Below are 14,209 nucleotides of genomic sequence, written 5' to 3'. Positions count from 1 at the left end.
CTCGGACCTGGAATACGGATCTCGGGTTAGAAATACGGGGGGTATTACACATGTCCTCAAAAATTGGAGAGAATTCGTATGATCGAACCCTCTCATATGAAGAAGATGTGGCACCATCAGTGGGAGATGGAGATAGCTTGCATGAAGTCTCCTGCGGATGCTTGGAGTGTGCTTATAGCACCCATTGATGGCTGAAGGAAGTAGATTGCCAGATAATTTGAGGATCGTATGGAGAAGAACTGGAGAACTCCCTTTCTTGTTATTCATGAAAAGCACTATTTAGCTTTAGAGAAGGAAATTGGAAAGAATATTATTTAGTTTATTTTGATTGCTTCTGCTGAACTTGATTTTACTTTTGAACATTGGTTATTTCTTTGATTATTTTATTGGAGTATTTGGACTCCTGTAATCCTTTTGATTAATTATTTAAACTTGCTCTTATTCTTGATTATCTATTTCTTGCATTATTATTATTGATGAGTAAGACCGTGGATCCTGTGACGGATTGCACCCATGAGTTGTCGAACGGGTAACCGAGATTGGCGGGTGGGGTGTGACATGTGCTCTCTCAAGCATTCTCTTGAGCATCTTGGAGGTGTGGTGGTGGTTGCAGCACAGGGTGTTGTGATCGCTCCCAAGATAGGGTTCAAGATGTGGGGTTTCATTGGCACCCACTAATGTTGAACACCCACCACCACAGCTGCAAATCCCCCACCAAGATTGGAACGTGGAATGCTGCAAAATCCTAATTGAGTTTCACCTAGAGGATATTGCAACTAGTTATGAGGATGAAGATATGTAAGAGCAGGAGTAGGATGAGAGATGTTACTCTCCACAAAACGGCGGCAATGGTCGCCGGTGATGGAGGTGATGGTGGTTGTCGGTTGAAATGGTAGCATAGTAACAATCACATAGGTTGGGTGGGATGAGGAAGAAGGGTGTAGAAATTGAATGAGAAACAAAGTTCCTTTAGTTATTTAACATTGGGAGGGTATTTTGGTTTTTCATATTGGGAATTAACTAAGACTATTCTAACCATTAAGTTGTGGGTTAAATGTAGTTTATCCCACACAAGGGAGGCAACTAGAGTTTTTGACCCATTTTAAGTGTGTCAAATGTAAAAAAAAAACTCTTTATAAAATGAGTTTTTTATTTGTGACTCGCTTAATTTGGGGGGGGGGGGGAGGGTGTTGGACTGGAGGGGCATATCTTTAGTGCCAAAAATTACTTGTGACTCACTTAGATATTACTACTTACTTACATGTAATAGTTTCAATTAGTTTTAGTTAAATCTCAAAATGAATGACCAAAATACCCTCTTAATCAATTTACTAAAATACCCTTGTGTCTCATCCCATACCCAACCCTTACCTTACTGGAAACCACCACATTGCCTCCCCTTTCAGTTTACCACGCCCGAGGGATTGGATAACCTTGACGGAGGCCTCTATTTCCAAAGAATCTAGGTGAATGCACCCTATCCACCGCATCTAGGCTATGCTATTTCTTCCCTTTTTATTTTTTATTTTTTAAAGATAAAACAATTCATATAGTTAAAATTGGCATATACAGAGATTGTCCTTAATTTATCGTTTCCCACTCTTTTGAACACCAGTTGTACAATGATTGTGTCGCCAAACTAATTAACCAATTTATGCCATCTTAGTCCCTGAAGGGTTCAATTTTAACATATCGCAGTTGTTTTACTAAGACTTGCAGTTCTTTTGCGACATCCAAAGGCCAAACCTTCTTGGGTTGTGGAAGATAATCTACCATTGACTAAATGTTGCTCCATTGTTGTTATTTCCAGCATTCTTTGTTCGATTTCCTTTTTTGTGTGTGGTAATCAACAATTTCATTCCTTACGGGCAAGGAGAGGAGCCGAGCAAAGCTCAAGTAGCCACTTAGAGGAAATTGGCCAATATCTTGTGCCCAAAACAGAGAAGGCCATTAGAGTTAGACTTGCAATTGCGTTGGATCTTCTAGGCACATATTCAAAGAAAAAACTAGAAAACTTTTGGCTAAGAACCGAATGTCTTCCACAAACAAAAGAATCTAGAGAGGGGGGGGGGGGGAATGTATCATCCAATACATAAGAAATCAGTGGTGGACAATCGGTTTCGACTTCTACATAATCATAACAATTAGTGACGTGCATTCCCTCCATCAAGCGTCTTATAACTACTTTAAGTTTGTTATCTTCATAAATAAAACATGTCACACATTTCCATGGTTGATCATGTTGGAAGACTCCCCAACAACATCGAGTGCAATTCCTTTGATCGTTTGGTACCCCTGCACACATCAAGACTTGATTCGTTGTTTTGACCACACAGTACACACAAATGACCTAGCCAGTTGTACCTTAACTGAGATTCTTGCATTTATCAAACACCCAAAAAACATTTTAAAATTTGGATGTATGGGTGAGTTTCCAGAAAAATTCCCACCAAGCAAAACAAGTCCTATTAGTAGTGTTTTCATTTCATTTCTTTTGTTCTTTTATAGGCCAGTTTTATAGACAAGTAACTTAAAGAAGAGACTACTGCTTTTCGAGAATCAAATCACAAAGAAAGGTCAGTTTCATTGATGATGGTGAGTCGGTGACAATACTAGTTGGGAATAAAGCTTGGAGCACTTCACTCAACATAGGGCGTTTCTCTACCACCTTAGCAAAGGTAACGTGTCTGGTTTGAAAGTGAGGTTGAAACTCATGTAATTTTCACTCATGGGTCAAACAAAAAGATGTATTTTTGCCATCTCCTACTTCCCTTATCATCACATGAGACAATTTTTCTTAAGCTATTCCATTTTTTTCTTAAGACTCATCACATCATCATGTCTTATTATAAAGCCTGTGGGTCAAAATTGGATGCTATGCTATGTCACTCGAAAAAAATAAACAAAACATGATAGAAACGTGAACTTTTTATTAGGACACAATTTCACTCATCGTGGTGACATTTAGCCGGACGCGTTTTCATTTTATAAAAATGGGACACAAAACCCTTTAATCTCCGATTTGTTTCGGCTGCAAATTTTGCAACGCCCCCTGTCTCTGTTGCTTTTGCCTAGCAATGGAGGCTCTTAACTTCTCTCCTACACAGGCGCCGGTGCTGCGTTCGAACCAGTTGAATTCTATCTTCCCGTCATCCATCAGGATCTCATCGAAAGAGGAGAGGCTCCAGAAGAAGAAGAAGAAAAAGCCATTCGTCGTTGCGACATTTGTCAAGGGAACATCGCCCTCGGTTTCTGAAAGACCGTCGGCGGTTGTCTCTCCCGAGAAGACGTTTCAGAGCTCTCCTTCTTCTCCAACTCCTCCCTTGAAAAGGTGCCTTCCAGAATCATTGCAATATGAAAGCGGTAAACTTGGTGGGATACCGGATGGGGTGATGGCCCTTGAGAATGATGGGTCTCGCAGTGTTCCTATCTACTTGGTCAATATACTTTCTTCCAAAGTGTACGATGTCGCTACGGAGTCACCATTGCAGCACGCAGAAAAGCTTTCAGAGAAGCTTGGTGTTAATGTTTGGCTTAAGAGAGAGGATTTACAGTCCGTGAGTTCTCCCCCCTTCCAGTTTCCTTTTTGGTTCTTCTATTTGAATTTTCATGGGATTATTGCTGTTTGTTAAATGTAAAAAGTTTTAAGCTTTATGTATTTAATGCTTGACTTGAAGAGTTTGATGCTGAAAATGGGTTCTTTTGTTTGAATAATAAATGTGTAGTGTATTCTTCTTCGTAGGCGGCTTTGGAGATGGATCAAATCTCAATGCAGTTTGGGATAAATTTCCAGTTTTGTGTCTTAAGTTAGCAATAGAGATGTCGGCTTGGATTGGTTATGACGGTGTGGTTTCTTGGTATGTAGGTTTTCTCATTTAAGCTGCGTGGAGCCTATAATAGGATGGCCAAACTTTCAGAGGAACAGTTGGCCAAGGGAGTCATTTGCTCTTCAGCTGGTAACCACGCCCAAGGGGTTGCGTTGTCTGCCAAGCAGCTGGGTTGTGATGCTGTGATTGTTATGCCTGTTACCACCCCAGAAATCAAGGTGACTTTTTTTCTTTTCTAGTTGCATTAATTTGTTTGTTTTTACTTTCATTCTTTATGATACCGCTCTATATTCCCTTCTTATGTTGGAATTGTCTATGTTATTCAGTGGAAATCTGTACAGAGGTTAGGAGCAACCGTTGTTCTTGAGGGGGACACCTATGATGCTGCACAAGCATATGCCATGAAACGTGGTGAAGTGGAGGGTCGCTCATTCATACCTCCATTTGATCACCCAGATGTTATTGTTGGTCAGGGAACAATTGGGATGGAGATTCTGCGTCAAATGCAAGGTCCACTGCATGCCATCTTTGTGCCTGTGGGTGGTGGTGGACTGATAGCTGGAATTGCTGCATATGTAAAGGCGGTTCGTCCAGAGGTTTGTAGTTTTTTTTTGACCAAAATCTTACTCAAATAACACAGTATAGACAGTTTGCATTATTTTTTCAGGATATTCTGTCCTAGGAAACTTAGTGTTACTTGTTAAATGAGGAGTACATTTAAAATTAATCTGCAGGTTCCATAAGTTATTTAATATCTTTAATGGTGCTTAGTTTCAGATCCAAGCTTGAGGCACCCATGGAAGTAAAACAGCATGTTTGCTGATGAAGACTTCATTTTTATGTACAAACAAACTATAGTTCATACTCTGCTTCAGGTTTCTTTCCACTGGACTTGCAAAGGCCTCTTCCATTTTGCTGGGTTTGGCCTCATGAATGCTATTCCTTATTATTCTTTATCTTGCTTTATTTCAGCTATATCATAAATCTTTAATTTTAAGCTTTCTACCATGCCCTCCTCTGCTTGGCCTCTTTTCACTTTTAATAGTGTTTTAAGCTTACATAACTTGGATGTTTTTCCAACCATCGGCATTGCTTCTTGCTGTGAATGGTCCAAGCTGCTTCAGTCGATTTCCCCTTCTATTGATTGCCTATAGGTTTTATGACTAATTTCCAGAGAATGCGTTCGTTTCTTGATTTGTCATTTTCTACCTTCCATTTAGTATGTTCATTCACTTTTCTAATCAGAGACAGAAAAAGATTCTTATTAAGAGTGGGCAACTACTAAGCAGAAGATGAGAAAATATGTAAAGTCCAAAGCCCGCCAGAGCTATTTCCCTTCAAAGGAAATTATACTTCATGGTGTTTCTGCCCAATTTTGAGAAAAATCCTTACTGGCCTAGTTGTCCTCTTGCAACCAGTACATAGATAACCTCTTGGACAGCTTCTGGTTACTGCGTCTTTGGCCAATCAGATCATCTCTGGTCCTTCTCCAGAACCATGGGTACTCTATTTTCTCCTGTTCATTTCAATATTTTAGTTGAGACTCCCTCATCTCTATTCCTTTACTACCTTGACTGATCCTTGGGAAGACCAAAAATTGCAACCATCCAGATGATTTAACTTTTTTCATCTGAACTGATTCTATTTTTGTTTCTTCTTGATGAAGGTATGTTCTTCCAGAGCAACTGGCTGGTCAGCCAACTTGATCTCTGGAAGCTCATTTCCACAATAACGAATTTTCTGTATTCCTATGGGTTATGGTACTCCATCTTAATCCTCATTGTCAGCATAGATCAACTGCCCAGAAGATCTCGCGAGACATGTCGCTTTTTTGGGCTAGCAAGACGGGATATGGTGCAAACTGAAAAACAGCAATAACTTGGTTGAAATGTCAGTCTAGTCAAGATGATATCATTTTGACCAGTTTTTGCACATGTTGAAAAAGGAATTATCTAGAATGAGTTGAGTTATTGATCCCCCTCGAGTTTTGTTGTTTTAGCTGATTACTTTGTGGAATTTCCATTCTTCAACTTTCTTCAAGTTTTCACTGGATTCTTGGTCAGAGACTCCACATACAACATTGGGTCTCCAGAGGTACTACTAAATTGTAATTTGATGTTTGAACATACGTAATGTTTTCACAGACTCTCCCTTCCTCTGTCTCTCCTTCTCTCTCCCTCTCCCCTTTTTTGTTTCTGGTTTCAGCTTCTTCATTGAGGGTTCTAGTTCTTAATGGCATCTCTGGCGTCGGGGGAAGTCGTGAGGGCCATTATAGCTGTTTTCTCCTTCTCTTGCCTTCTCACCTTCCTGTTTCAAGGTTTTGTTTAGATCATTGAGGATTCCAGCCTTTGATGGCCTCTCTAGCTTTGGGGGAAGCCATGAGGGCCATCATTGTTGAACTCTCCAAACTTTTTCCAACTCTGATATGTTCTCTTCATTTTCGTCTCACTCGTGTTGCTTCCAACTCTTTTCTCCCTTTGTTTCTCCTTCTCTTCCCTTCCTGTTTCTGGGGTTCACTTCAATTTGTCAAGGGTTTAGCCATTGATGGCTTCTCTGGCTTTGGGGGAAAGCCATAAGGGCTATTGTTTTTGAACTCTCCAATTAATTTGGAGTCTAATATGTTCTCTTCGTTCTTTATCTCAATCTTGTGATGCTACCTTCCCTTGCGTATGTGGTGCTGCTGTGTAGGTCCATGTGCTTTGTTTCTAGGAAGGCTTCTCATATCTATGATCAAATGGGAGACTGCGTCGGTTTAGTTGGGGCCCATTTGGTCCAATTCCATGGTTTTGTTCCAGTTTGATTTTATGGCTATTGGCCACTTGTGCTATGTAACTAGCTTGCTTTAATTGTTGCCCTTAGGTAATTGCTAGGCTCAATGCCTCTTAGGTTGCTTGTTAGTTGAGGCCTCTTTCTCGCTTTGTTTGGGCTGTGTCCTTTGTGCTCTTGTATTTTCTTTAATTCTCTTTGGTAATGAATTATTTAATCATCCAAAAAAAAAAAGTTTTTGCAGACTTGGTTGAACATGAATTATGAGTTGATTACTTTGTATGAGTATATATTATGTGTAGAGTAGGGAATGCTAACCTTTTTGTTCATCGTAGCTGTTTCAACTTATCATCTGAAATGGAACTCTGATGCACATTTGCTTTCCCAAATCTGAAGGCACCACTATGTTCAAAAGGCCTAAAAGAGGCTAGAGATCTTAGCCCCATTGTTATAATATACCCCTCAATCCCTCATGGTGGATTCAAGTTGAAAAAATATGCAATAACTTGAGGAGATCTTTAGCCAACTTGTTTATTCAAGAGACATAGTTGGTCCTCCAGTTTGAGTTCTTGGTCTATGTTTGTCATTGATGAAATTAGGATATGGAAATATTTCACCGTCATGTATATACTAACAATTCTTATGTTTGTTCAACTAGATTGCATAATTGGTGGAAAGAGAAAAAGAGTTAGATGACAACTTCTGCCTCTTCCATTTAAATGTGAAATATATCATGAATATACTTGAATCTGTTATATTGTCTAATTCAGGTGAAGATCATTGGGGTGGAGCCTTTTGATGCAAATGCTATGGCACTGTCATTACATCATGGAGAGAGAATCATGTTAGAGCAGGTTGGGGGTTTTGCAGATGGTGTGGCTGTGAAGGTGGTCGGTGAAGAAACATTTCGCTTATGCAGGGAATTGGTTGACGGAGTGGTTCTTGTGAGCCGTGATGCTATTTGTGCATCAATTAAGGTGAATGTCTTTCATTTCATTCTCTTCTGATGTGTAAACAAATATTTTACCTTATGTTTGCATTTTGGATTGCTAGTTTCTGTATAAATCATGTTGATTATCATGCTGAATCATTATGTATGTATCTACTGAGTTGGACCTTTTCCAAGTTGGAGCTCATGGAGCGGCGATTATTTGATGGCACCATCACATCTAGAAAAAGAAAAAAAAAATAGTGGTTGTGAAAGTGATTGCTTATATAGTTAAACAGTGCAAACCTGATACAATGATGAGCTGAAAATGGAGTCTATTTTATTTTTATTTTTTGTAGTAGTGCAGTGTTATCATACAAATTTTGGTTATCTTGGGTGGTTTACTTTGTAAAGGCTTAGATATACTTTGTAAAGGCTTAGATATACCTTTTTGTAAGTGGGGCACGTTAAGGGGTGGGACAGGTGGGTTTGCAGGAAGAGGAAGAAGAATGCATAGAAATGGTGCTAAGTCCTTTGGAAATGGGTATTGAGCATTAGCATTATAACCATGGAACGAAAAATCGGAGAAATATTGCTGAAACTTGGCGATATTTTGCTAGTTCAACGAGTACCAAAATAAAAACTCCACCGAAACAAGATTTTCCAAAGTTCGGTGATATATCGCCACAAAGTTGGCGATATATCATCGAATGGTCGAAATTTCAACAATATATCCAATTTATCGCGATATTTTGACGATTTCAATTGATATTTTCAGTGATCTCTTGATAAATTTGGCGATAATCTTGGAAATTCTCTGAAAAAATTGGAGTTACAAAGGGATTCTATAGCAGATTCTTCAAGGTCAATGGACAATCTTTACCAATTTTGCCCCAATGATTTAGGCCTCAAAAGGCAATGTGCCAAATGTGGTTAGGAAGGAGAATCTACATGGAATAATTTAAATTAGGAAAGCATTTTGTAGCTGAATTTCCAAGATCAATGGGCAATCTTACCAATTATATCCCAATGATTTAGGGCTCAAAAGTCAACGTGCCAGATGTGGTTAGGGAGGAGAATATGCATGGAAGAATTTATGGAAACAATTCAAATTACAAAGGAATTTTGTAGCGGAATCTTCAAGGTCAACGGACAATCTTTCCAATTATGTCCCAATGATTCAAGCCTCAAAAGGTAACGTGCCAAATGTGGCTACGGAGGAGAATTTGCATGGAAGAATTTATAGGAAATAATTTAAAATTGCCAAGTGCCAAGTCCCAGTGTGTTTATTGGTATCAAATTAGGTTAGACACCAAATTTGGGCCAAAATGACCTTAAGTACCCCCCGAAATGGGGGGTCGAAATCCGGCCGAAACAGGGCAAACCTGGAGAACTGGCAAAATTTGCTGAAAGTTCGCACCTTGATTATAGCTAGTTCAATGGCACTTAAAATGCGATCAGCCATCTGTATGATTTCCTGGCATTGTTAATAGAAATTTCAAGCTGTCTTTTCTCTATGAAAGTAAGGTCTTTGTCAGCTTAAAGTGTCGTTTACTCTAGGTTTTTAGTATCTGGGGAAATGATGATTCAGATCATGTATCTTGTAAGCTATGCGACGGTAGTCACAATACTTATTTTTCTGATTATTTGCAGGATATGTTTGAAGAGAAGAGAAGCATTCTGGAACCAGCAGGTGCACTTGCATTAGCAGGAGCAGAAGCATATTGTAAATACTATGGTCTCCAGGATGAAAATGTCGTAGCAATAACCAGTGGGGCAAATATGAATTTTGATAGATTAAGATTGGTTACTGAGCTTGCTGATGTTGGTAGGCAACGGGAGGCTTTCCTTGCAACATTTATGCCTGAGGAACCTGGAAGCTTTAAACAATTTTGTGAACTGGTATCCGACAAAGTTTCTTTTGCATAAATGTAATAGTATAGTGTTGGGTTTGTTGTGATGTTTGAACTAAAGGTTTTATTTTCTTTGCCAGGTGGGACAAATAAATATTTCAGATTTTAAATACAGATTTGATGCTTCTAGAAAAGAAGCTCTTGTTTTGTACAGGTAAGACTTAAGTCCATGTCCTGTTTAAGAAGAGAAAAGTGAAATTCGTAGTTTCTCAAACAACTAATTTTTCTATATAGAGTGTCTTTCAGGTACAATTTCAATTGTTTCTCTTCATTCTCTTTGTGGCTGTTTGTGTTGTGTCTTCTAAATGGTAGATGGACAAGTTATCCTGTTATTTAATAGATCTATTTAATTATGGCCTGTGCAGTGTTGGTCTTCATACTGCTTCTGAGCTTAAAGAGATGATGGATCGCATGGAATCTTCCCACCTACGGACTATCAACCTTACGAATGATGATTTGGTTAAAGACCATCTACGGCACTTGGTAACCATCCTAATTGGATGCCCCCTTTTGTTTTATGCTTAATGCCACGTTACTAGGATGCAGTGATTGGTTACCAGTGTTGCATTTCTTAAAAATCATGAACTAAACTATGAGCTAACCATAAGCCCTTGGTACTCCATTCCAAATTAACTAGAAACCTTTTCATCTCACCGTCAACAATTACTTTTGTGTTCCAAGAATCCCTATAATCTTTATAATGTCAAGATGAAAATTCAGAATCCACAGTGAAAGGTTTATTAAAATGAAGTGTTCCATGAATCCCTACAATCTGATGCAGCCCCAATTTGATGTGGGCCACTTCTTCCAATATCTTCTAAGAGAACCAACTCATATGGGACCGGAAAAGGTTTTTCTGTAACTTTGGTTATGGGAATTTTTTTATTTTGGGGTGGGGTTTTCTTTGTGATACGGTTGATATGGCTGTGATGGGATTATTTTTAGGGACAATGTTTAGTTAGGGCATTGTGGTTGAAAAGCATGGTCTTAAATGATATTTGGGATCCCAAGGATATGTAGCCCATCCAATGGGAGATGTGGGATAAATTCCTTGAGGTGGAAAATTGTTTGTAGGTGTCAGAACAGGTTGAAACTTGGAGGAAATGGTTTTAATATAGGGGTAAGATTTTCCAAGTTTGGTTGGGGGTTTGGATGGTTGAATTGGAAGATAAGAGGGTTCATACTTTTTTTTTTTTTTTTTTTGGGGGGGGGGGGGGGTTGGTTTTAAGAAGATAATTCAAGAAAATATAAGTGATGTAAATCAGTCACCTGGTAGAATCTGCAAGAAGCAATAGACAGCAGTCCCCTTTTTTTGACCCCAGTAAAGGTGCACACAACCTAGTGGTATTTTTGTCATTTTCAAAAACGTTTAAACAATTTTGTTTAAGAGTTTTAGTTAGGTGGGACTCCCATTAATTAAATGAGTCTTAGTAGTTGTTGGCAGTCTTTTGATTATTTGAATTCAAATTGTAATAGGCTAAGCAGGAGTTTGGGTTAAAGGAGAAGTTCTAGGTTTTCTAGTATTGAGTTCCATTGGGAGTCTATTTTATTTGGGTGTAAATTCAAGGCTAGGAATTGCAATGAATCAGTTTTGAAATCGATAATATTGCTGTGAATTAAGAGCCAAGGAGAGGATCGAGTGGTTGGAGTAGGGTTTCCAAGGAAACCTTGTATTGGCCTTGTTTGGTTGTTTTCTTCATCAATTCTTCATCCACAGAAGTGGCAGCAGCAATCTCTCTCATTCCCTTCAAAGATATGGCAAGTGTTAATTCCCAGCCCCCTCCCCTTCTTCTCCCTTACCTGCAGTACTTTTCTGGAAATTTCTAAAGCTGTAAATCCTGAAAGCCTGTTGCCCCCTCCTCTAAAACCTGATTCACATTAGGAACAGTCTCTAAAACATCCCTAAACCCTTTGGTTGTGACCTGCAGACCTTCCCCACCCTACCCTAGAATCTCATCCCCTACCTTGCGCTACCCTAATCCTAACCTGGAAACTCAAAATTGCAGAAAAGATAACAAGATCAGATTTGAATTGAAGACCCTGTCAGAAAACAACTAGACAGCACCTAACCTTCAATTGCCTAACCTTTCCAGCTAAACAAAAGACCCTAAACCCTGGCTGCAAGCTCTCAAAACCCTAGAAAAGTCTACTATCATCAATAACGGTAAAATTAGTCACCCCTTCCTTGGTTTACATCGATAAGTATCTTGGAATTGGATGGTCAAAATGGAGTCAAATAAGGTCACTAGGATCTAACGGTTGGACTGGTGTAGATCTGATTGAGGCGTCTTGGAGAACTCTGAGAATTCAATAAAATTGAAGAACAGAAAAAAGATGTGATAGGAGAAGGGGTATGGAGTGTAGGTTGCCAGTAGGAGAAGGGGTATGGAGTGTAGGTTGCCAAGTACCTGGATGGAACCTGATGTTGCTGGATTCATTTGAAGATGGCTGTCCTATACAGCTACTGTGAGATTCGAAGCTTGATTTCACTAAAACAATTCTAAGGTTCGGATTTTTCAAACTAATTAACATAACCTGAATTCCTAATGGTTGGGTCTTCAAACTAATTGACAGAACCAAAGTAAACACACACACAGTGCTCAAAGGGAAGCTTATTTTCCTTCATTCAAGTTTGCCTCTCCCTGTCGAAGTGGAGGGTTTTATTTATACAATCTAGGTTCTGAGTTTTCTAATTGGACGTTTGTTGCCTGCCCTACTCTTAACTGAATACTTATGTTACTAGGTCTTACAATTTGACCTGCACAAGGACTGTTTTTAACTAACAATTAACATCTCTTTTAGAAAAAGAAAATCACATACCAACTATACCCCTCACATGGGCAGAATTTACAATCCTAGCTCTGACTTATAGAGTAGACTAAGGAATTCAACTAAAACTGAAATAAAGCAATTGGCAGCAACCTTAGGGGGGGTTTCCTTGGCTCTCCACTTGGTCTTGGACTTGGAGGACTCGGATACTACATAACAATCTTGATAATGTTAAGATAAAACTCCAGAATCCACAATGATGATTAGGTACTTAACTTACTGTTGAAGTTAACTGTTCTTGTTTGAAGGTTTCAATTCCTTTCGATTAGCAGTAGCCATTTAGCGACACCGTGAGTGAACAAGCAGAAACATAGCATACACATTCTCTGATATGCACGCATACACACCGAGAGACACAAACATAGGAATTAGCACACACATTAACTTGGTAGTGATATGGAGTGTAGAAAAGCTCACACACTCGGAGGTCTTGGGTTCGCAATTTTGGTTCTGATTGTCTTTGCTCCCCCATAGAAGTGATACATGAAAACAAAAAAATGAAAAAAACCCCCTCTCCCATCAGATCCTTTTTTTTTTGGGTGGGGGTGGGGGAGGGTGATAAGATTTTGATTTATCTGTCGCTTGACTTGGTATCTTGTGAGACTTGATAATATTGCTCATTCGGTGCTGGTCTCTGTTTACCCTTGTGGATTTATCTCAGATGGGTGGCCGATCAAATCTTGAAAATGAGCTTCTTTGTCGGTTTGTCTTCCCAGAGAAGCCAGGTGCTCTGATGAAATTTTTGCACACCTTAAGTCCACGTTGGAACATTAGCTTGTTCCATTACCGAGGACAGGTGAGTGATAAAGTTTATTTTGACAATTTCAAGTTTGGTATAGCACAAAATATTTAACTGCACAAGAAATGATAACTCCATTTCTTACACTACATGATTTGTTCTATGGAACAGGGTGAAGCTGGTGCTAATGTATTAGTTGGTATCCAAGTTCCAAGTGCTGAGATGGGTGAGTTTAAGGATCGTGCTAACAGTCTAGGATATGATTACGTGATTGAGACAGACAACGAGGTCTTCAAACTTTTGATGCGCTGAAGTGAGTTGTTACATCTACCAAAAAAGAAAAAGAAGAAAAGAATAAATGAGTGGTTACAACCTAGAGTTCATAGATATCTCAGCATGGTGCTGCTTTCTTCCAACTGACTTCTGTTAAGCTTGATACAGTCTACGGAGTATTTATGCGGTGGGATGGTGGAGGCATGCTCTGACTCCATATTGTTTATGTAATTGATCTGATCAAGGTTTCTAGTGTTGTTATTTTATGCCAAAGTGGCAGTATAATAAAACAAATCTTGGCTGAAATCAGGCTTATTGGCCAGTGCCTAACTGATCGACAGAGACCAGTTTGATGTCCCAAGTTTTAGTCTTAGAAATTGTTTTAGCTCCTGGTTTCATGATTAGAGTTTTGCTGTATCTGTAATATAAACCTGCATTTTCTACATTTGTACAGGTTAGGCAGGCAGTTGCTAAGGTTGTGTGATCTGCATTTCTCATCTCTGTAGTGCTATTAGTGGGGCATCTTGTCCTCTGCTTTCCTTTTTCACCCCTGTTAGTAAAGTCTTTGCTGCTGCAAAATGAAATAAAATAGAGATCCCACATCATACATTGAGAAGGCATGGAACTCCAGCATTCAACTTCTCTGATTCCTGATTCATGATTCAACTGTAAATAATGTTGTTGATTTCTAGATTATTACAGTGTGTAGAGCAAGTATTATTTCTAATGCTACATAGTTCTTGTCGTAGATGATATGAAGTTAACATTAATTTTTCCTCCTTTCCTCAGGAGGAATGCGAGGTTAACCATATTGTTGTGTGAATCCTTTTCTTGTAGATTGAGGGGGAGAGTCATTTTTTCTCAGTGGGTTAGTGTCTGGCCTCTCTTTGGCTTCCCATGGTGCGAGGGATATCTAGTCACAAATTTTCAAAAC

At 39.1% G+C, this 14,209-nt stretch overlaps 1 protein-coding gene across 1 annotated transcript; it reads left to right on the top strand.

Moving 5' to 3' along the window:
- The first annotated feature begins 2,999 nt into the window (after positions 1-2,999).
- On the top strand, positions 3,000-14,073 carry LOC149024084 (threonine dehydratase biosynthetic, chloroplastic-like). Its single transcript, XM_089144443.1, has 9 exons — positions 3,000-3,557; positions 3,866-4,045; positions 4,154-4,423; positions 7,364-7,570; positions 9,175-9,423; positions 9,515-9,588; positions 9,800-9,917; positions 12,925-13,059; positions 13,174-14,073. Exons 1-9 carry the CDS (start codon positions 3,078-3,080, stop codon positions 13,312-13,314), a joined length of 1,854 nt encoding a protein of 617 aa, XP_089000569.1. The 5' UTR covers positions 3,000-3,077; the 3' UTR covers positions 13,315-14,073.
- Positions 14,074-14,209: the final 136 nt, after the last annotated feature.

The sequence above is a fragment of the Hakea prostrata genome, chromosome 2 (genome assembly GCF_041222555.1).
Source record: "Hakea prostrata isolate BN-2017 chromosome 2, UWA_Hpros_2, whole genome shotgun sequence".
Classification (NCBI taxonomy): domain Eukaryota; kingdom Viridiplantae; phylum Streptophyta; class Magnoliopsida; order Proteales; family Proteaceae; genus Hakea; species Hakea prostrata.
Note: the sequence above shows the minus strand (reverse complement) of the source record. Positions and strands in the feature narration are given on the sequence as shown.